Below are 24,168 nucleotides of genomic sequence, written 5' to 3'. Positions count from 1 at the left end.
GCAAGTTGCATAGGGTTCAACTTGTAAAAGTGAAGAATCTCGCGAAAGAGAATGTTAAGTGGGAGCCGAAGTCCACACTCCGTAAAGGCAACTACAGAGAAGGGCATGGTGTCGTCAGAAGGCATGTTGGAGTCGTCATCCCCAGCCAACCTCAGATTGACATCGGCTGGGATTTCGAACTCCTGCCTGAAGTGTTCCAATTTCGTCGGGGTGCCTACCCTATGCTTCCACATACCCATAATATCGGCCTAAGTTGGAAGAATCAGATTTTAGAAAAAAAGGGCTTTTGAAAGGATTTAGGGACCTCGGCTAAAGCTTAAAATCTCTAGGGAGTTGTTTAAGTTTTCCCTAAAAATTGAAGGTTCTACAAACAAATCCCAAGCCTAAAGACTATGAAGATGAAGATCAAAAGCACAGATCTGGAAAAGACACAAAAAAATAGAAAACAAAGACGAAGTTTCAGAATCAAGAACAAAGATGAGAAACATGAAGAATACAAAGGGTTGAAGGCCAAGAACGGTGGCAAGAAAGTGGTAAAACAGTGCAAGTGTTCAAGACATGGGCAAAAGCAAAATCAACGTATTCAGATGAATGATTCGCAAATTAAATGTTTGAGCAAAACAGTAATAACAGGAAATTCCAGGAAAAGGTCAAGAACTGAAATAAGAAGAAACAGTTGCTTACCAGAAAATATGAAGCCGGAGTAAAGATCGCCGAAGACAGACAACGGTTACAGAAGTAATAGAATAGCGAAGACTTCACCAGAAAGACGAATGAAGACAGTTACAAAGCTTGAAATCTGGAGCAATGGCGGATTCAAGAGAAGAAAGCTAGAGAGAGAAATCAGAGGAATCAGAGTGCAAAGTGAAGAGGCGAAAAGAGGCAAAAAATGAGTTTTGTCAAAAACTTGAAACGGCGGCAAAACAGAGCATTAAATGCCCCTGAAATAACGCATACGTCAGACGGCGCACACAGACGCACGACGGATATTTGTCGCGTAATTAGCACGGTCCAATAGGGTTGAAACGCGTGAGTAAAATGGTTGAAAAGTGATGTATGACAGCTCATACGTATGAAGGAGTTCATTCGAAGTTTTTGTTCTTTGAAGAAGACTTGTCGGCCTGAAATGAATGATCTCGGCTAAGGAGGTCTTGAGCCGATGTACAGAAAATACCGATATAGGTTCCATCGCCTCAGAATGCCGAGGTAATAGAACCTAGGAGGCAGTTGTGGGGATATATTTTCTGAGTTCCAACACGTGGCAAGGTGATGCTGACATGTCAGCCGAGGTGCCATGTGCCTTGGACGTTGTGCCTAGGTGATCTCGAAGATGCCGAGGTTATCTCCGAAGATATCGGAATCCGAGATAAGCGGATAAGGGACAGGAGTCCAAGGATGAAGAAAGACTTCAGGATCGATAAGGATAACACTCATTAGGGAGTTTATCCTTATCTCTTGAGGAATCCAAAGTAAGTACTGAATTGGAGTCCATAGAAGTTAGGCTTCTAGTGGGACTAGGATTGAGTAAACTATAAAAGAGAGGCACCCGTGGGTCTAAGGTACACAATTTATGCTTTGAGCAGTGAATTTAGCATTATTGATTATCTTTGAGAGATATTAAGTATTTACTTGATCGTCGGAGTACCCCCGGGTGGAAGAACCACCGTCGGAATCTTCTCTTTCTATTGCAGGTTAGCCAGGTGTCATCTATTCTGCCAGTTCTCTCCAGCTGATCACTAAGTTGGCAATGTGGTCGGAAATTGACACACACACTTTGTAATCATACTTCTCCTCCTTTCGCTGGGTTCTCCATTGATGTCCTATGTCCTTTGTCATCTACATTGCCTCAAAAGTGAACATAAGCGATGCTAATAGAAAAAAACAGATACAAATAACATTAAATATGATAACAATATGTGGTAAGCAATGTGCAAACCATGTCGGTGACTTTTATTTGTGTTTCCTGCTTGTTTTTGTTTTTATCTTCGTTATAGGTTCAACCAAATGAATAATAAGGACTTATATTTAAACCCAACATAACAAATGCATTTAAAATAAGAAATTGACTAGTGTGAAGAAATAATACTTGTAGAAGAAGAATGCCGGTGTAAATCGTTTGTATATGCAAGGTTTGTTACTTCCTTCACTCATTGTGTATTATTATATATTATTTACACAAGCAAAGGTGAAATAATCGTATAAGAGAAAATTAAATCAAGTTAGTCAGTGCGAGAAAAGTACACACACTAAAAGAAAAATAGTAAAGACAAACTATTCAATTACACATTTTTTATAAAAATAAAAATAAAAAATAAAAAAAATTAAATGAGGCAAACAAATAAACACACAAAATCCAAAGAATGCAACAAGAAAACCATAGATTTTGGGAGTTTTCATTTTTTGCAAGGATATGGAATTGGGGGAAATTTGGTGCCCAATTCTTTTACTTCAATTTTGTGGTCTTCATTGAAAAAAACAAAATCCGATCAAAATTCTTGGCACAGAATAGGCATAGATATTTTGACTGCAACCATCATCACTATTAATTCTTCTCTACCATGTAAATCTATAAATAAACACATAAACCTCACTAAAATTGAAACCAAAACCAACAGTAGAGAAAGAGAACTACATAGGGAAAACAAATAATAAAATAAATAAATTTATGAAGTGGTAAGATATTACCTCCAACAACTTAAACCAAGCCGTTAGCTCCTCCGCCACTGCCCACGAAATTTAGAAGTTGGGATGACTAATTAGATTATTCTTTAAATAAAATTTCAAAATGGATTAATTTGTCCCATTAAGTCATTTAAGATTTATATAGATATACATCAAAAATAGATAGTTACATTAGTAAATCATAATTCAAATTTCAATATTGTCATATCTTTTTGAGATCCATGTCTAAATTCTTATGTGAGTTAGACACGTGACAAGACATGTGTGATTTATTGATTTAAATTCTGATAGTGAGAGATATTTTCAAAATAGATTTGTTTAGATAGATTTTAAATATTTTTAAAATTTAAAATTGGATATTGAAAGGCAAAAGAAAGATTTTACTTGAAGCGATAGAGATCAAATATATTGATTTTATTTGTTTGTATATTTGATTTTAAAATTTTTTTATTATGTTTATTTAAAAAAATAGAAATGGGGGAAATGAGTAAAGGAGATTCCAGAGAATGCCATGTAGGAAAGAGAGTGCCTGGGAGTTTAGTATTAAGAGTTTGGAGGCCCCTCATATTCCACACTACATTCTTATAATATCCTTTTGAGATCCATGTCTAAATTCTTATGTGAGTTAGAGACGTGACAAGACATGTGTGTTTTATTGATTTAAATTCTGATGGTGGGAGATATTTTCAAAATAGATTTGTTTAGATAGACTTTAAATATTTTTAAAATTTAAAATTGAATATTGAAAGGCAAAAGAAAGTTTTTACTTGAAGCGATAGAGATCAAATATATTAATTTTATTTGTTTGTATATTTGATTTTTATTTTTAATTTTAATTTTTTTTATTATGTTTATTTAAAAAAATAGAAATGAGTAAAGGAGATTCCAGAGAATGCCATGTAGGAAAGAGAGTGCCTGAAAGTTTAGTATTAAGAGTTTGAAGGCTCCTCATATTCCACACTACATTGTTATAATATATAAAGATGTATATATGCATTGTACTTGCACCTAGGATAGTTTGATTAAGATAAAACCCTAACAAGATCATGCTTAAAGCATCTCCAATGCATTGCTAAAACAGTTGCCAAAGCCCTAATATGTCAGTTTGGGCAAAAGTGGCTTCTCCAATGGCATGCTATAGCAACTGCCAAATTTGGCACCAACTTTAGCAGTTGCCAAATCTGCCAAGTCACCCGAAAACCAACTGCTTTCTTCCTTCCCTCCTTCCTTTTTAGTTGGGACAAACATGCCATATCAAAGATTAATAGAATTTTGGCTCTAAATTCACAAATTCATTTGATTTTGTTTTTCATCACAAATTCACAAATCTCATAACAAATTTTCACAAATCTCATAACAAATTAAATAACAGAATGATCAGTGAACCCAATTCTCACAAATCTCATAACAAATTTTAGAACTAATTTCAGTGAATAACAAATTTACCTAGATTCACAAGATGCGTGATGGATTTCAGACAATTTCAACAATCCCAAGCTTTCATCTTGTTCATCTTCTTCATCTGTTTGCTTCGTCTTCGGGTTTGTTTGTACTCCGTCTTCATATTCTCCATCAAAAAGACAATTTGAAGAAGTCGAAACAGAGGGTTTCAAATGTCTCAGATGGATTGAATATATAAAGATCTAAAGGGTTTAGGGTTTAGAGAGAGATATACAAAGAGAATAGAGAGAAGTAAGGAAAGTAGAGAGATCCAAAGGGTTTAGGGTTTTTTTGTGCAGTGAAGAGGGTTTTGTGAAGTGTGAAAAGATACATGGATGGAGATGGAGGTTCAGCAATCGCCATCGTTGGAAGCATTGACCTTAGCGGTGGAGGGAATCCAACGGCGGCGGTGAATCTAACGGGTCAGGTCCATCAGCTTCCCTACTGTGTCAAGTGTGATGGACCTTGCTCTGTTTCTCACTATTTCAAACCCAAACCCACTGGTACCCCTCTCTTTTTCTATATATATATATATATATATATATATTCATGTTTATATATGGATTATATTATTGTAGGTATGGAGGTGGAGGGTCTGAAAATGGAGGAAGCTTATAGAGAGAGACAGATGAAAATGGAGAGAGAGAAAGAGAGAGAGAGATGATAAAAATGAAGATGACATTAGCCACGAAGATTCCAGAGGCTAAATCTTAGCTGTGGCTTAAGAAATCATCCAATGGTTAGTATAATTTTGTAGTGGTATGTTTTTTGGTGGGGTGAATTTTATTTATTTATTTTTTATATTTGTCTAGTCGGGAATAATGTAAATATATAATTTTTAAAAAAACAATTAAAAAAAGTCACAAAAGATAAAAAATAAACCCAAAAAAAATATTACTAAAAAATCTATATCCAAACAACGCTTACAAACTTGGAGGGAAAGTTGGTTAAGATTTGTCATAATAGCATGTGACCATTGGAGCACCACTGCTATAATTTGGCAATAAATAACACTATTCATTGTCAAATTATAACAATGGTAATGCTATTAGCAAACACCATTGGAGACTATTCCATTGAATTCAAACTAAATCCAATATATTCAATCCAATTCCAACCAATGGGTATTTTGGACCTTTTGCACAAATTTTATTATAAAAACAACACCTCTCGTAGCATTTTACATACAAGAACACACACACAAACACTTCATTCAGCTGAGAGGGAGAGAAGAGAAGAGAGTGAGCTTGGCGGAGGAAAGGAGAGAAAGTAAGGCCCCGTTTGTTTTGGACTATAGAGAGGGTATTGCAACTAGTAATACCAAGGTATTACTAATGCCCTTGTTTGTTTGGAGAGATAGCCTTGGGACTATTAGTCCCTTGATATTATTAATACCCTTGGAAGGGGGATTGGTAAGGAGGAGGTAAAGATGGTATTAGAAAATAGTGAGGGGATTAGAAATTTTTTTATTTTTTATATATTGGGATTTTTTTTAAATATAATGTTTAATTTTTTATATTTTTTTATTTGTTTTATTATTTTATATAAAAATAATTTAACAATTCCTCATTATTAATCCCCTCACTATTAATCCCCTCACTATCAATCCCCTCTATTCTATCTCCCAAAACAAACGGGGCCTAAAGGTCTTGCTAGCTAACCAACCAAGCCTCAAGTAAGCCACAACACAACTCTCTCTTTTATTTTCCTTTTTCAAATACATATTTTTAGAGATATAAAATCATATTTTCAGATGTGTTTTAATGGTGTTCATGTGTTCAAAGTGAATGAATTGGGCTTCAATCCTTCTTCTATTCATATTTCCTCTTAATAGATGAAAAACTACATTTTTCTTCCCATATCTCACATTTTTTTAAAGGCATACCACCACTATAAAAATATGATTTATTGATACATTTTTTAGTATGTTTTCATCACAAAAGAAGTGGAAAAGTTTCCTTAGTTGGCCTCTTTTCTCACTAATTTTCTTATTTTGAGTATTGTGCATGAAAAATCTATTTTATAGCCAACTTTCAAAAATTCTAGAAAAATGTATAAAAATCTTATGAACCTCAATTTTACTTCAAAAATCTTCCTTAAGGAGTTATCTTTCAAGGAAAATTGGTTTCATTGAAAAAGAGTGAGCGGTTTGTAAGAAAATCCAATTTTCATAACTGTCGACGAATCTAGACAACACTAGAGTGTTTCTTAAATAACTAAAAATCTAGAAAAGTTATTGCATTTCCTAAACATGTTCTGAAAACTAGATTAAATTCTATATGAACCATAGGAAGGCCGAGTTCAAGAAAAACCTGAAATAGTCCTTTTGATTTTAATCTTTAAGTGGTACTGAATCTGGAAATTTTGTTTTGCATTGGTGTTTTATGCTTTTGAGTTCATGAATATGCTTATTTGTACATGATTATGTATTGGTATGATATTGCATATGTTATAGCTACGTTCCTTATCTTCTTCAATTGATGGTGTTCATGCTTATGTGGATATTACTATCTTGTTAAGTTATTCTAACTTTATTTTAAGATATCTAACTCAACGGAAACCTTAATTGGGTTGGTATTGAGTTTTCGATCACTTGGATAATGAAGAGATGATAATGTGTTATGTATGGATTGATGGGATATGCTCCCTAATTGAAGGTTAAGTCTTGTGCAAGCGGTTATTGCGTAAACCTTAGAATGGAACGGACGTATTCAGACTCTTTGTGATGGTTTGATTATTGAGATAAGCTTGGGTCCATATGAGACATTTAGGAGGATAAAACTTTTTTTTGGAAGGATAAGGTTGGATTCAGGGTGATAAAAAACCTTTTTCTTTTCATTGTCCCTTTTGAGGCCCTGTGGTTGGCACTACGCAGTATATAACCGTTTGTAGGCATCCGAGGTAAGTTCTATAACAAAGCAGCAAAATGGAGAGTTCCGAATAGTCTGGTGTCCAATTATTGCGGTTAGGATGATGAAATCTCTTTGAGGGATTTCTAGGATACTAACATCTAACCTTGTAATCCTTGTTATTGACTTGAATATCATGCTTTATTACTTGCTTGTTATAAATGTGATGGTGTATTGGATTGGGAAAAAAGGACGGGCTGTGTATGCGTTTACTGGGCATTCAACGCTCAAGGCGTTTCATATTAAGTATTGAAGACTATTAGACCAGTCAAGGAAAAGCTTAAGGATTTGAAGACGTATGGTTACCCTATGAGAGTTAGGAACTAATTTTGTAAACACGTTTTAGAGATTGTAAGTGATTAATTACTTGTTGTATTTAAGACATGATTTTATAATTATTATCATTATATATATATATATATATCATTTGTAACCTATCCTTATACTCTGTCAACTTATGTAGGCCTTGTGTTAATACTTTGTCAAGATCTGTCAAAAAGGCAACTTGCTATCTAAGGTGGTTGGACTTAGAAGGAAGGCTATATTGACTTCTCTAACTTTTCTGGGATCTTACTTGGTTATTAGCCAAAAGACTCATTAGTGACGTTACTCTTATAACCTTAGATAAATCCTGTATTTATTTGTTAATATATTCTCTGATGTTCTCGATTTTAGGGGGTCACAATATGTGTTTATATGTACACTCAATTTGTTCATACGAGTTTGTCATTATACTCAATTTTCTCTATTTCAAAATTGTGAACAAACACAAAGAAATTTGGTTTGATTAAAATTTCTCTGATTTGGTTAAAACAATTTTTTCTGATTTAAAATTGTGAACAAACACAGAAAAATCTGTTAACAAAACTAAAGAAATTCCCCATGAACAGAGCCAGAGAAATTTCAATTCTCTGTGAACAAAGCTAGAGAAATTTGTGAACAAAACTAGAGAAATTTCAATGTTCTTTGGTTTGAACCCAAAGAAATTCTTTGGGAAGTACGAATTTCTATGGAGAGAATTTCTTTGGATCGATGTTGAGGAATCTTAGACATTATAAAAATATTGAATGTCCTTTATGCTATAAAATCTTAATACCAAGGACCAAAAAAAAAATCCCCAATATAAAAAATATATTATTATATTAAAATTTAAATTTGTGCCAGATATGTAGGTTATATATAATAAAATATTATTACGTCTGTAGTTATGTTTGTCTAATTTCGAATATAAAATAAATTAAAAAAAAAATTAAAATATAAAGAGCCAAAGAATGAGAAGAAAAATAAATAAATTAAAAGCTGAAATAAAAAAAATAACAAAATATAAAAGGGGTTAGTGTAATTAATTTTCTCCAAAACAAAATAAAAATTTTAGTTTATGATTTCTCACCATGAATAATAAATAAAAGAGGTGACATTTTTTTTTTTTTACTTTTTCTCTCTAGGTATTATAATTTTTGTAGAGAATAATTTTGATTTGTGGTCAAATCTTATCATTTTTGTGATAAATAAAACATGTGTTTTAAGAGATTTTTATTTGTTATTGCTTCTCTTATTTTTCATTATTTTTATTTTATTTTAATCATTAATATGAGTGATGAAAAATGTTGTACTTTCTATTTCTTTCTTTCTTTCATTCATTTTTTTTTAATCTCATCAAATCATTAATTCAAACTGATAGTAAATTCAAACCGATATTTACACTTTCTATAGTCAATTTTTTTCATCAAATGACGTAATCTTATATTATTTTTATTTTGTTGTAAAAGAAAAAAGCCAATGACATATGCGAATGTTTCTAAAATGCACTGTAATATTTTATTTAGATATTTCATCTTTTTTGAACATTTTAATTCAAATTTGAATTTTGTTATTTTTTATTAGCATCTCCAATTAATTTTAATGTTACCATTATTTAACCCCCAACTCAAACCTTATTTGTACTTAACCACTATCAACCTTTAACTACTCCCTACCCACTTCCATTACCTTCTCACGCAGCCTTTTCGTTTATTGCAACCCTCATTTCTCGTCACAAAGCCTTAAATCAATCACTTATATAAGAGTAACGCCTAGTTTGGGAAGACTAAATAAGTGTATTTTTTGACTTTTTATGAAATATTGATTAAGTTTGGGTTGAGTTTGAAGTGATGTGTTAGAGAGGTGATGTGACTTAAATAGGATAGTGACTTTTTGACTTTTTATCTTTTTTCAATCATGCCAAACTTAGCCTAAATGTTTGACCATTTTTTTTTTATATTTTGACTCTTAAAGCTTCTCACTTTAATTTTTGTTGTGTCAAATTGTTTTTAATTTACTCAAAAAATTTACTTTTATCTAAAATTATATAAAAATTGGCATATTGACTATTACTTAAAATAAAAATATTTTATTGTATTTTAACTCATATGTTCTTAATAAACCTAAATTTCAATATATAATAATTTTTTTTAAAATCAAATGACAACTAACATGATATTTTTTTTAATCTAATTTTAACCTGAACCAGTAAATTTAAAAAAATCCTTGAAACATAAATCTATATTTATATCTATATCTATACAATATATATAAAGTACGGATGCAAAGTAAGTAGTAATTTCAGCTAAATATAAACAGTATTTTTTGAATAGTTGAAAAGTCGATTTTGGCCATATGCTTTATAGCTTTTCTTCTTTGGTTGCAAGGCTATTCATGGAAAACTATCTTCAAATTCCTTACAGCTGTTTATCAGAGGATCCATAGTAAACCCCGCTCTCTCCCTTTGTTTGCTTCACTCCCTCACGAAAAACCCCTCTCTCTTCTCGGGTCGTCTCTTCCCTGTTTCCATTCGTGGAGATCGAAGTCGCAAGGATTGAAGAGACAGGTATGGCTCTTAAAACCTAAAATTTTCTCCTATTTTCTCCGAACTATGGTTTCTCTCTCTCTGATTTCTCTGTCCGTTATTTTGCTCTTTATCATCTCTCACTTTCGCCTCTTGATTTTGAAGGGTTCTTTGAGAGCTCTGTCTTCTGTAGTAGCTTATTGGTTCGAAAGAGTTCTCATTGAAGAGGTATGGCTTGAAATCCCTAAAACCCTGATTTTTATTAGTATGAAATTGTGATTTTGGAGACCATCATATAAATTTTCCCTGAGTTGTTGTTTATGTGGTCTTCTCTTTTTAGTATTTTCTATGCACATACATACCAGCAAGCTTTTTTATTCATTTATCTATTTTGCTGTGAAAAGATTGCAAAATTCAATTGGGTCAAACTTTTTAACCTTTAAAAACCCTCAAACAGAGGGCTTAATGTTCTTGATTTCAAATGGGGTTTGAATTTTTCTTGATTTCAAATGAATCGCTCCAAATGCAGTTCGGATTTTCGAAATGCATGTATATAACTGCAATCTCAATGTACAAAAATACACTTTCGGTAACCCAACTGACACAACTCTTCATTTGTTCCTAATTTTCTCATAGATTTTCTCTCTCCTCTCTCATATGTGTGTCTTCCTTTCTCACATCATCATTATCATTTTCCTTCTTTTTGGTTTTGTGTGTATTTTGTTGAATATCATTAGAACTAGATACAGTAGTTCCCTTGATGTGTAGTTGTTCCAGTGATGTGTGGAAGTGCTTAGCTTTTGCAATTTGTTTTATAGAACATAGTGGGTCAAAGTTTTGTGACTATTGCTTGGTAGTGTGTCCATTGCAAGGTTTTACAGGGAAAATTGAATTGGGTGATTGAGGAAATTCTGCGATTATGTTATGACTTTTGATGATGTGAAGATCCCTCATGGTGAGTAATAGGTTCTTCAAGAGATGTGGGAGAGAAAAGAGAAGAAGAAAAATAGAGAGGTGAGTGATGGTCGGTAAAGAGTGTGGAAAGAAAAAAGAGTAGAGAAAGAAGAAAAATATATAGGTATGTGATGGTCTGTAGAGAAAGATAGAGTAGAGAGAGAAGATCAAAATGTAAAATAGAGACTGTGGATCATAGTGATCAATTGATGGGTGAAATGAATACCAGTGAAAGTAGAGAAGATTTTTTGGCCAATGGTTTTCTTTGCCTTATTAGGTGTCTTTTGTGAAATGGGTTTGCAAAAGTTGCCATACTTTTTTTTAAAAATTTATTACTAATTTTATTTCTTTGATTAAATTGAAAAATATATCGTCTGTGTGAAAAGTTCAATAAACCTCAACAATTTCTTAAGATCACTTTTAAATGTCGATTTGAATGGTTAAAGGTCCAATCTTTTCTCTTTATTGCTTTTTTTTCTTTTTTTCCCCTAGGTTTGGAAATGACTTTTGTTTGAGTTTCATTCATAAAAGAGAATTATAACACATTAGTATGAATCATGTTTTAATTTGATTGGGGCTCAGTGCCTTGGGCCACTATGGAGGGTTAAATAGAAATGTGAGGAAAACTATACATAGCCATTGGAGTCTTGGCCAATGGTTTGCTTCATATTTAGTGGTTGCATAATTCTTTGTGATGTGAGTTTGCAATAAGTTTTATAATTTCCTTTGTTACCTTTAGTAGATTTTGTTGCTTGCTTCATATTTTTTTTTTCATTTGTGTATGTAGATAATGTGTATTTTTTGTTAACAATTGTGAAGTCTCCTAACAGTATATATAATACAGTCCTTCAATTCCCCTTGTTGTTTGTTTAGTTGAACTTGAGGCTTAATATTACTACCTTTTGCATGTTAGGTGTTCATATAATAGAGGAATACACTATTCTTCATTCATAATTATTATTATGAACAAGTCTGAGATTTTTTTTCCAGTACACTAAAAAAATTCATTTTGAAAAGAATTCTTCAAATTATCATCTTTAAAATCCAATATTAATCTCATTCTTTTGCAAATTTATTCTCATGTACAAGAGCCAAAAATGGGCAGGAACTTTCTCTGTGATAAATGATTCAACATTTGATACTCAATTCATTTGACATTGCATACTTTGCATGGTTGTTTATTTAATGAGATTGAAGACCTCTTATTGAAATGTACATTCTTTGCATTATATGGTGGCTTTTGTTGCTTTTGTCAGTTTGAATGGAAGTGTTGTTGCTAACAACCATTTTCACTTTTATTGTTTCATTTCATTTTTATTTCATAATTCTTTTTCTTTGTTTTTAATAAAAGTAAATTAGTAATGTGAGATTTATTTCTTGTCCTTCCTCCTAATACTAGAAGTGCAAAAGAAACGGATGCAGTTTCTAGATTTTTTTTTTTAATCGGCAAAAATAAAATATATTGATGTCAAACAAAGGTACAAGGTGTACAAATGAATACGTCAATGGAGACAAAAGACCAAGGCTAAAGCAACAAAAAAGGGAACAAATCCCAATCAAAATTGGGAGCAACACCAAACAAGAACCAAAACAAAGCCAAATAACGCAAGTAGCGAATATTGCAAACAAAACACCAGCAGCAATTGATGCTGAAAAAATTCTCAACTCCTTGCTGCACTCAACCAAAAAAACTCCAATGTTTAAAAGATTCCTACAATGCTTCCCATAGCATAACAGAGCACGCCCATAATCTTGTTTCAAGACAAAACACCTATCACTTAGGCTGTGTTGATCATGAATTTAGGTAGAGATTTGGAAAGGAAAGTGAAAATGAAGATAAAATGTGAATGAAATATAGTTACATTTCACCCACCTTTTCCTTTTCCCTTTCCCTTTCCCTTTCCCTTTCCCTTTTCATTTTCAAATCCTTACCCAAATCCATGCTCCAAACATAACATTAAGGTAACAGGCTTGAAAAGTTGTCTTCTTCCTATACAAAAAAAGCTCTTCTAAAATTAAGTTGCAAAGAACCATTATGATCACCTGGGCGGAGAAGATTAGCTACATTTCCATCCTTATTATCTGAAAGTTTATGCAACTAGGGCCTCTCATCAAGCCATTTGTCCTTCCAGAAATTAATATTCTTGCCATCCCCCAACTTTAGACCCAAATTTTCCCTGAAGAGTTGGAACTTGTCAAAAAATTTCGATTGGATAGAAAAAACTCCTTTCACACATTGTAAAAGACCTATTTTTAGACGAAGTTTCTAACCAATTAATTAGATCATTGGAATTATTGTACCTGTACTTTGTAGTCCAGTGTGATCATTAAACCTAACCTAAAACATCACTTGCATTCATGCATTCAAAATCTATTTCAAATATTAAAGAAAACACTACTATGATAGAATCCAACATTGCTTCTGCTTCTTGTTAATCTAGAACTGATGTTGTGGAATGACCATCTGTGATCCAATTTAGTGAATGCAAGTTGCTAAAAACATCTAATAGCAAACTAGACCTTATTACCAAAAGCTAATTATCAAATATGAAAGGCTTAAAAAACTAAGCTTGTGGGTTTGGTCTAGCTTTTAGATGTGAAATTCCCTCGCTATGTAATTTGCACCATCTTGCTGATTAATTTTCTCTTTGAATTTTGAATGATTTAATTTGCATGCATGCGCTATGTTTGAATTGCATAAAACACAATGATTTGAATCTAACCCTTGTAAGAATTTGCTTGTAGGTATTCTCTCTATTTCCTTCTTTTCAAGTAGATGATTAGCTACTTATCTTATCTCCAATCCATGCAAATAAGGATGTCTGATAATAGTTATTATGGTCTACCTTTGTATTGCTTTTTTTTTTTATTTTCCCCCCATTAAACTATTAAATAAGAAGGGTTGATAACCTTTCTATTATTGTTTTTTTTTTTTTTTTTTTTTTTTTTTTTTTTTTTTTATGCTTTAACCAAGTAGAATAAAAGTTTTGCAAACAAATCATGTTTGATTATTCACATGATCCTGATCTATTTGGTATACATTTAGATTGAAGGAGTTGATGGGATCTAAAAAGTAGTATTTGATTTGAAATGCTAAATTATGAAAACTAGATATTTATTTCTAACAAATATAATGCAGAGCAACTCTGGCTGAGGATTTAATAGAAAATTCAGTCTCACAGCATTACATACAAGCATGGTTTGGCTCATCTTACTCATAATATAGTAAGTAAAAGTGGGTTCACAATTGATGAGGGATTTCAAGTCCTGCCATTAAGGATGATTGAGTACTTGTTCATTTGTCAAATAGAGAAAACAATTGCTTTATTTTTATTACATCATATTTTTAGGAATGACAATTTTGTTGGGAAAATAGATCTTGTAATAGGTTTTTTTATTTTTTATTTTTGTGTAAGTAATAGTATTTGTTAAAAACTTTGTATTGTTAAGTCGGTCTTGTATTCATGATCGAGTTGCTAATTTTGTGTGTTTATGCAATAGCTCAAAACTCATTTAAATACACAAATGTAATGGGCACTAACTGGCCATTAGTTAGTGTGCCTTGCACGCGCCCTTTCACTAGTACTAGTTAAAGTGAAAAAAGAGAAAAAAAAAAGAGAAAAAGAAAGAGTCAAAGTGAAAAATGACTAAATACAAAGGGACAATGTTTAATTTTTTCCAGTGGTGTTACATGTATCAATTAGTGCACTAACTAGTGTACCAACACTAATTATAATATAATTATTGATCTCATTCATTAATTATATTATAAATATCAAAATTTTTTAAAATTCGGTCATATTATCAATTAGTATACTAATTAATAAAGTGCATATAGCATTATTCAATTTTCCCTTTATATAATTCGAAGTTTCCCTCTTTTCCATTAGCACTTTCCTCCTCTTGTCGAAACTTGAAAGCACAGACAAATTGGATGGCATAATAGACATATAGTAAGCAGCAAATCTGTGAATCCCATACCAACCAACATCATCAGAATGAATTACATGAATCATTTTAGTTTTGCATCACTGTAAATCTACTCTTTTTTTTTTCTTTTTTTTTTTTAAAGCCCTAGATTGCTTCAGAGGAGGATCCGAGTAGATTCATCTCAAACCCAACAAAAAAAATGGGAGATTTGTCGAGAAAGACCGATGTGAAGAGTGTAATTGCTTACAGTGACGACCTCGTTGGGTTCCTCAGTGATGAGAAGGATGTTAACAACTTGACCCAACATTTGGAACAATCAAAGGTTCTTCAATCTCAATGCGACGCTGATTACAACGATGTTCTTAGCTTGCTTCAAGGTCCAGTATCTTTCCTTATTTGTTCTCAACACCTCTTCTTTCTTTTCAATTTATTTTGTTAAAAATTGCCGTTTTTATGTAGGGGAAATAGCAGTTAAGTGGAAAGTTCAAAAAATAATTTCAGATACATGGAAAACTTTATAATTTTTTTTTTTTTTTAATCTTGTAAAGTTTGTCTTGAATATGTAATATATATATATATATATATATATATATATATATATATATATATATATATATTTAAAGTTGCACTGAAATGAAATTCCCCCTAGTATGTATGTACGAACTAAGAGATGGAATATCTAACTAAAATTTTGGGATTCATTTACTCTGTTTTGATGGAGGGGTTTAGTGAGAAAAGAAAAGAAATGGTGAGACTTCACTTATTTGGATGGTTGAGTAAGGTGAGAAATGGACTCTCACCAAACTTGTGTTTTGTTTCTCATCAAAAGTGGTGAGATTTGAGAGAAGAATTGAATTTAATGAAATTTATTTAAAATACCAAAACTACCCATATGAAAAAGCAAAACTTATTAATATGGAAGGTTATTTTAATAAAATAAAATAAGACACTTTCTTTTCCTTTCTCTTACTTACCCTATCCAAACAACATAGAGGAGAAACCCCATTCTATTATTTTTTATTCATCCAAACATAATGGTGAGAAATCATAATCGTTTATTTTCTTTTCTCACCCAAGTGACAAACCCAAATCGTTTCTTTTCTCACCTCCTCTCATGATCCAAACAGAGTGTTAGAGAAATCACAAATGTATGTACCGTATTGGCAATAGCAAATTGAAGTGTGGTTTAGCAGTTGTTAGTTTTTTGCTTGATGTACGCATTCTAAGATTCTCGTTTTGTCTGTGTACGATGTGCTGCATAGCATAGAGGTTCATTTTGATTGATTTACTTGTAGTCTTTTTGGCAAATTAGGAGAGAAAAGGAAAGTTTAAGTAGGAGAGAATAGAAAAGAATGGATAATGGTTATTAGTTCCAGTGATTAAAGAGGCTGTTGGCCTGGGTTTGGGCCAGCATCCTGCCGTAGCAGAGGCTCGGGATAAGGCCGAGTCGCAGTTGACTTGTGGCGCTTGGCATTGTACCCTTTAAGGGAATAAAGTTGCACCAGCACCACTAGCTATGGGTTTTGATGAGATGGTAAGTGCTGAGGTCCAACAATTAGTATCAGAGCAAGATCTCAAGTTCGATTCCCTTGGAGAGGGCATGCTGCCTGCGGGCAGGTGTTGGGGGGATTGTTGGCCTGGATTTGGGCCAGCATCCTGTTGTGGCAGAGGCCTAGGGTAAGGTCGAGTCGCAGTTGACTTGTGGCGCTATACCCTTTAAGGGAATAAAGGTGCGCCTTCACCACCACTACCTATGGGTTTTGGTGAGATGGTAAGCGCTGAGGTCCAATAGAGGCAGTCATTCATATCATCTCTCGTGTAAATGTTGTTGTAAACATCCTGCTGTGGCAGAGGCCTAGGGTAAGGCTGAGTCGCAGTTTACTTGTGGCGCTATACCCTTTAAGGGAATAAAGTTGCGCCTTCACCACTACCTATGGGTTTTGGTGAGATGGTAAGCACTGAGGTCCAACAGAGGCAGCCATTCATATTATCTCTCGTGTAAATGTTGTTGTGAATTCATTTTTCTATGTACTAGACAAGTGCAAATGGTTCGGATTGAAGTCATAAGGCATTTTCTTCTCAGATTTAATATAACAATTGTCCTAATTTTCAGCAAGATGCAAGTGGGATCATGGACCACATCTCTATTTTTCTCTCTGCCTTTGTCATTTGGTTAGGAGACTTATTCTACGGTTTCTTCTGGTAGATTTTTGAGGATTTATTTATTTATTTTCCAGCTTGGCTTCTAAATGTTTGGGAAATTACATGGTAAATGCTGTATAATTTTCTGTTTAGCATCCATATCATCTCTGTGAAAGAAAGCAACAAGTGGATATGTGAGGACAAATTGCATTGAAGTAAAGGGGACTTTGCTTTTCGAACCTTTGTTAATAAAACCTTTAGACATTCAAGTCCATGATGTATTGCCGGATCACGATGCTTCCTGCAACTGTATTAACATAACACCCTAATAATGTAAGCTGAATTCTGTGGGTTCCAACCTATATCACCAGCTGCAAACGTGTACCATTCAACTTTATGATACACATACCAAAATGACACTTAGCCTCAATTTTTCATCTCTCTCTCTTTATCTTATTTCATGGGACTTTATTTGTATTTAATCACTCTCTTTATCTTGTTTTGTTTATCTAAAGTCTTCCACACAATTCCAATGAAATAATCTCAAACCAAAGTTCCAAAATTATCCACTAAACAGTAGCAAATAATTTGCGTAATTATATTTTTCATTTCCTCACATTTTAAAAATTATAATTTAAACCAAAGACAGATTTCCATTTTTCTTACAATTTTCAGTGTGTACCCAACAGCATTATTAGTAATTAATTTTCCCTCTGGAATGGGATGTTACACTATCCATCTACTAATCGCCCACAATTATCAAACCCTAGTCCAAATGACAGGCCGTCAACCCCATTGAGGAGACAGGGATATTTGTCATTGTAGTTCTTTTAGTCCATCATTGTTTTTCAATTGCATCTTGTTAAAATGAATACCATTCTTTAAGTGCAACTGCTAGAAAAATACTTCAGGAAGGCTTATTCTCAATTTTCTTTGCAAACATGCTATTTAGTGTCAATATAGATCTGCATGTTATATCACTGACAAGTTATTACATGCATCAGATTATCAGAAAAGGATAGATGTGAGCAAGAAAAAATCAAATGAGGCAAGATCTGAAGCTGCTTCAGATGCAGAAATGGATTTGCTTCAACAAGAGTTGGAAGAGGAATTTCAGAGAGAACGTTTACTCCAGGAGGAACTTAGATAAGTATTTGGTCAATTTCAGTTGTATATTTTTTATTCTTGGTTTCAAATCAATGGTATTAATTGGTGATTTGTTTGTAAATTCTGTCAACACAGTTATTACCAATGAAATTAGTGATCTAGAAAATCAAAGGGCTTCTGTTGAAGAAAGAAGGGAGATTCTGAGAAAGCTTGAGCAAGATGAGATGAGGGCACAGTAAGTCCAGAAAACCTGTTACAATCATTTAAGGATTCTCTCTTTGTGTTGCTCATTCTAGTCTGGTTGACATGTCTTACAATGTTCATTTAAAGTTTTGTATGGTCATGAATTCATCACATTTATTAGAAGAAAAAAATTGCTTGTGAACTCATGCTTGGAGTTGTGAAGTAGCGGGGGAGGGTTACTTCAACGTTTCAAATTTTGCCCTTTTGTTGGCTAGGGTCCTTTCAGCATCAGTAACTTCGTATATATATATATATCGTATTTTTATGTGTAATTGGGTTCATATATTCAACTAAAAAGATCTTATCAACTACTTTTGATTTAGAAGGTTGGAACTACACAAAATGTATTTACCTCGTACTTCATTCTCTCAAATCAGTATTTAAATAGTGTCAACCCTTTGACTTGTCAGGAAATAATATGTTACCACTCTTTCTTAGCCTTCTTTTGCAACTGTGATTTGATTTCTATTCTTTCCTTCTTTATCTACTTTTTGATGCATCAGATTAAACAATTTTCTTGTGTCTTGTAGGATGAAGCTTTCAATGTATGCTTCTGTCACAAATATAATTCCAAACCTGCATGAAAATTCCAAAATATCAGGGCGTATCCTTTTGTGTTGATCACTACTTGTTCTTTTTACTCTTTTCCTTCTGTGATGTCAATTTTATTTCTAGTAGAGGCTAGTTTAGTATTTTGACGAATTGGGTTTTCCTTAAACCTGACCAATAACAGATATCGTGAAAAGAGACAGAAAGGCGGTTGAGAAGTTTGAATTTGACCCTTCAGAAGCGACTGCCTTTGATACATGCAACAACATTTGGAACATGATAAGCTTGTGATAAAATTCGAACGTTCTTCCATTTCCAAGGCAATATGTAATCCAGTTTATGAGTATATTTATATCGGTTGTCTTATAGTTATGTTGAAACTCAACTTTTTTAGCATTTTGAATCTTTAATCTTGTCAATTTGTAATTTTTGTTGACTTAACTCCAAGTCTGTTAGTGTTGACGCGAGTTATTTGGCTGTTTGCTCCATTTAATCTCTTCTCGTGATATTACTTGGAAGAAAATATTGCAGTTCTTGAATTGAGACAAGTAGAAAACATTTTAATCATTGGAGATAAGTTGATCACTATATTGAATCATTCAAACTCATTTCTAAATCAATTGTTCACAGATTGTTGCTGCGTAGATTTAGAAGTAGTTGTCTGTTTCCAACAAATGTAAATGCTTGCAAGGATTTTGAATTTTCTTGAGAAAGTTTAGAATCTAACAACATATGTTCCTTAACCTAGATTTCATCATTTGGGATTTTCACCTAATTCATGCACTTTTTAGAAACATGGTTTGCCATTTGAACACATGATTATATTAGCCTGTCAATCATATATGTATGGTAATGGATTGATGCTGGACTGAGTCACAGGTGCTACAAATTACACAGAAATTTCCATCTTCATCTTCATCCGCTTTGTCGATGAAGTTGTTGGTGATTCTGGTTTTTTCTGTGCTGGTGCCATTGATGTCAAGTTTTTAGCCTCGCTTGTATAGCTAACTTGAGCAACAGAATTTTCATTGTTGGATGAGTTGATCCCAACAGAAAGTGATTTGCAAGCACTAGGTCTGCTAGAGCCTTTGTATGCTCTGCAGACGTAGGCTGCAAAATTTTGGTAATCCTGCAGCCAGAGTAGTATAGTAGGTTATATATATATACACAGAGAGAGAGAGAGAGAGAGAGAGAGAGAGAGAGAGGACTTGGGACTAACATCTTGCAGTGGTTGATTATCCACAATCACCCAAGGAACAAATCTGTGAGGTGGATTAAGATGAGCAGTTTCATCAGCATAATTTCGTTCAAGCTGCACAGTCAATTTGCAAATTCAGCAATGGACTTGGCAAATAAAATGATAAAAAACTGAGAAACAAATTCAATATTAATTGTATTTAAGTATGCATATGTGAGAGACTCTGTACACATTTGGTTCTTCCTAAATCTTACAGTTATGGGAGTCGTGTGCACTAAATTACCTCCAAGTATGCACGTGCATTTGTTACCTTCAAGTACTTGAGCACTGTTCGTGTTTGACTCGTTAAAAACTTGTTTGAGATGGGTTCTATGTAAACAAGCTAAGCTTGTACATATTTTGAGCTCATGATCAGTGAGATTGAAGCTCGTTTAAGATCAATTCAAAAGAAAAAACAAACCAAATTTGAACACATTTTCAAAATTCTTCAAAATTTCAAACAAAACTCGAACTACTTATTATTCAGTTTGATGCGACTTGTTTAACCTTCATTAAAAGGCAATTCTCATATGTTACTCCATGAGAATAAGTATAACTCCAAGTCAACTTAAATGAAGAACTAGAAAATAGAGAATGTGACTGCAAAAGCATACAAAACAAACCTGAAACCCAAGTCCACTGTTGTAGCAATCCACAACAGGTTTTGAATTCAATCCTTGTGTTCCAAAACAGGATTCCCACTCATTGTGCTTGTTCTCCAGATGCAAATGCTCGACGCATTTGATGAATCTGAAGCTGAAATGTGCTCCCTGAATCAGAATTCAAATGGGAAATATTGAACTATATATTTTGTTTTATGAAAACATGTTTTAGGGTTTTTGGAGCAAAATCAATATGTGTCTTGTTGTTACCAAGTCAGGCCAGACTCTAATGGCACAGGCTTCCACTGTGTTTAGCAGACACTCATCTGGTCCATGCTGCATATTGTTGTTTCAAACATATTCACCAAACAGTTAGATTCAAAATCAGATATTTGATTTTGTTGTAATTTATAATTGTGTTAAACAGTGAGCTTAAGAAGCACACCATAACTTCTTTTTTTTTTTGAAGGAAATATTTCCAGTGTGCAATTAACCAAAAAAAAAAAAAAAAAACTATTCCTTTCCTTTATTTCATTTTTCTCGTCAAATATTTCTTACACAATATTCTTGACAATTGAACAAAATATCAAAACAAGTTAAGTGTTCGTCTATTTTCACATATACACAACATAATTAATTGGGGGAAATTACAAGAATTCCAGGGTTTCGACCCTTTTAACAAAATAAACATCAATTTTTAATTTTGTCAATTTAAACCTTAAATTTATGAATTATTTTCGATCTAAACTGTTAGACTATTTTCATTGAGCAAAACCAACAGAAAAAAATATATTTTAATTATTAAACTCAATATAAGTATACATAAACAATCTAAAAATACCATTTTTCATTGGATTTAAGTAAAATAATATTTCTTCCGTAGGTTTTACTTAACGGAAATAGGCACATGGTTGAAATTGAAAACCAATCAAAATTTTAGGGTTTAAATTGACAAAGTAAAAAATTCCGAGTTTATTTTGTTACGAGGATCAAATATTTATTTATTTTTTTTATAATTTTTCCTAATTAATTCCAAGTCAATTTTGATAGACACCTGGCAATTATAAAGGCTCCACAGGGCTAAATCAATACAACAATGTTTAATAGATTCCATTAAACACATTCCTGGGTGAATCACATGCTAAGCAGATCAGATCATTAGAAAATTAAAAATAATAAAAAAAAATGCTAGAAGATCTCAACTGAAGGGTATTTTAGTTATTTAAGAAATAATAACAATTAAATAAGGAAAATATCAAATAAATGAGGAATACAGAAACTAATTACAAATCAATAAAAAATATGCCTAGTGCAAATGAAAACTCTATGTTGATTTACAATTAGTTTTCCATTAAACAACAGAGAAAAATCATAGCACAGATGAAGAAGTTGAGAACAGAGACAGACCTGGCAAACCCAGGTTGAATTATCTTTGAGATTAGTGTTTCCCCATGGGACCAGCCTTAGATTGATGATGGAGATGAGTCCATTCTCAAAGATCTTCGCCAAGTTGTTCACTATGAAGTTTGCACAGTATGGACAGAGAGTTTCATAGTAAAGTGACAACTCAACTTTACTTGGATCATTACCAGACTCAATCTTTTTGAAATCTACATTATCATCAATTGAAGAAGCCTGAGATTGAGATATGAATATGATCAATGCATATATGATGAGAGATGCATAGACTACTTTATGAGAAGTCATTGCTTAAAATGAAGTTGTTGAGCCTCCCCTTGTATTGTGCATATACATTTATATGTCTAATGATATACGAATAGAAAAAATATACAGAATCTTTTATCATTTTGAGCAAGCTTCCCTTTAATCCACTAATTCCACCGGAGGGTGGGCCCAACTTGGATTTATTTTGGTGATCTAAATCATTCAACTTTTAAAATTTTCTGAGTAGATCATTTACACAAAAAAACTCTATTAATCAGATATCGATAACTACATATTTAGATCACAATTATTTTTAAAAAATGAACAGTTTATTCTTAAAATAATACTTGTCATCTATTTGTTTAAAGTCAAGTGTGATTTGAATATGTAATTACTCATACTCAATCAATTTATTTATTTATATAAACAATATACTAAAATGATATTTAATTAAATATAAAAATGACACCATCACATTGTTTAATAGAAAAATTTGTAAGAATAAAATATTTCCATTAATATATCCTTCTCTTTTTGTTGTCCTTAAAGTGAGAGGGATGGCAACTACAGTTTTCCTTTGTTCTTTTGATTTTTGGACTTTTTCTTTTCCAATTGCTTTCCCTTTCTGCAGTAAAAACAGAAGGATATATTAATTCACTTGTTCAGTGTCTCATATAAAAAGAGTAAATATTAGATATTTAGTATATTACCAATCAATAGGAATATTTTGTTGATTAAGTAAGTATGCTGTCCATCTAATTCCTTCAATAATTTTTTTTTTTTTTTTTTTTTTTTTGGTTCACGGGTGATACCACATAAACTGTCGCACTCAACTTTTTGTTGGCTAAAAAACTGATGATTAATTTGAAAAAATATAATTTTATTCACACACTTAACAAATATAAGAACAAAACACGTACCGTGATTGATCCAAAGTAATGGAATCTCTATTCTTCTTACTCAAAATAATATATCCGATCACTTTAACTTAATCAAAATGTGTGTTTCGTTTACGAATCTTGTCGTAAAATTATACATTTTCACTATAATAGTTTTAAGGAGGATCGTGTTCTAATTGACTAGTAGATGCAACGGACTTTTAGACCACCAATATGACCTGCTTCTCATGCATGGGAAACAAAATTATTTGATAACTTGAATTTATATGACTATTTTGATATATTCAAATTATTCGAATCATAAAAATTCAAATTACTAAACATTATTGAGGGTCGGTGCACAAAAACGAGAGTGGGGCGACATCAATAAAGGAGACTCCTCTAACTTTTATCTGTACGACAAGCCACCTATGGCACACAATCACTAGATACAAGAAATGTTTATTTTTGGATCTGTTCAAAAAAGAATGACAATCTTTTTTACTCTTAGCATATATTTATTTTCCCCTTTCCAGGGCTATAAACAAAGAAGAGTGGGGTTTTTTTGGCTGTGAAAAATTAATAACATTTATGTGAGAAACTGGACCTATCATCAACTATTGCGCAATGAGGTTGTCAGAAAAAATTTATTGAGGGTCACTGCCTGTTGCCAATGGAGTGTGCTTTCCCTCTCGCGAAATTGTCCAGTAAACTGACGTCATTTTTTATTCACAATATTGACAGTAAAAGTATTAATAATTCTATCAAATTAGTATAGTATTTATTATCTAATTAGATTGATAGGATAAATTATTCACTTGTCCATTGTTTGATTTGTATTGAATTAGTAGGTAAAAGAGTAATTTTATTTTATTTTCCAACTTAGAATATATAATCTCACCTATACCCTATTACTAATAATCTTACAAATTTGTTAGATTAATAATTATGAAATAAATTTTCAAAACAAACATAGGATTATTAGATCTATAGATTAATAATCTCA

The 24,168-nt window shown here is 32.4% G+C and overlaps 2 protein-coding genes across 4 annotated transcripts; one reads left to right on the top strand and one right to left on the bottom strand.

The window, feature by feature from the left end:
• The first annotated feature begins 9,715 nt into the window (after window positions 1–9,715).
• LOC114317856 (kinetochore protein SPC24 homolog) lies at window positions 9,716–19,273 on the top strand. Of its 3 annotated transcripts, none has more exons than XM_082891216.1 (8): window positions 9,722–9,897; window positions 10,021–10,083; window positions 14,700–14,762; window positions 14,882–15,116; window positions 17,886–18,028; window positions 18,123–18,223; window positions 18,762–18,835; window positions 18,965–19,273. In XM_082891216.1, exons 4-8 carry the CDS (start codon window positions 14,939–14,941, stop codon window positions 19,069–19,071), a joined length of 603 nt encoding a protein of 200 aa, XP_082747342.1. In that variant the 5' UTR covers window positions 9,722–9,897; window positions 10,021–10,083; window positions 14,700–14,762; window positions 14,882–14,938; the 3' UTR covers window positions 19,072–19,273. The 3 variants fall into 3 exon arrangements, with proteins under 3 accessions (XP_082747341.1, XP_082747342.1, XP_082747343.1); XM_082891217.1 differs by lacking the exon at window positions 14,700–14,762 and adding an exon at window positions 13,949–14,034; XM_082891215.1 differs by lacking the exon at window positions 14,700–14,762 and having other exon boundaries at window positions 9,716–9,897.
• A 76-nt stretch (window positions 19,274–19,349) lies between these two features.
• Window positions 19,350–22,424, bottom strand: LOC114317855 (gamma-interferon-responsive lysosomal thiol protein). The gene is made up of 5 exons (XM_028264645.2): window positions 22,027–22,424; window positions 20,890–20,955; window positions 20,641–20,787; window positions 20,000–20,092; window positions 19,350–19,909 (listed from the first exon to the last, which is right to left on the bottom strand). Exons 1-5 carry the CDS (start codon window positions 22,324–22,326, stop codon window positions 19,670–19,672), a joined length of 846 nt encoding a protein of 281 aa, XP_028120446.2. The 5' UTR covers window positions 22,327–22,424; the 3' UTR covers window positions 19,350–19,669.
• Between the last annotated feature and the right edge of the window lie 1,744 nt (window positions 22,425–24,168).

Source organism: Camellia sinensis, chromosome 10 (assembly GCF_055761805.1).
Source record: "Camellia sinensis isolate YWXY chromosome 10, ASM5576180v1, whole genome shotgun sequence".
Lineage (NCBI taxonomy): Eukaryota > Viridiplantae > Streptophyta > Magnoliopsida > Ericales > Theaceae > Camellia > Camellia sinensis.
The sequence above is the reverse complement of the archived record's forward strand: the minus strand, read 5'-3'. Positions and strand labels throughout refer to the sequence as shown.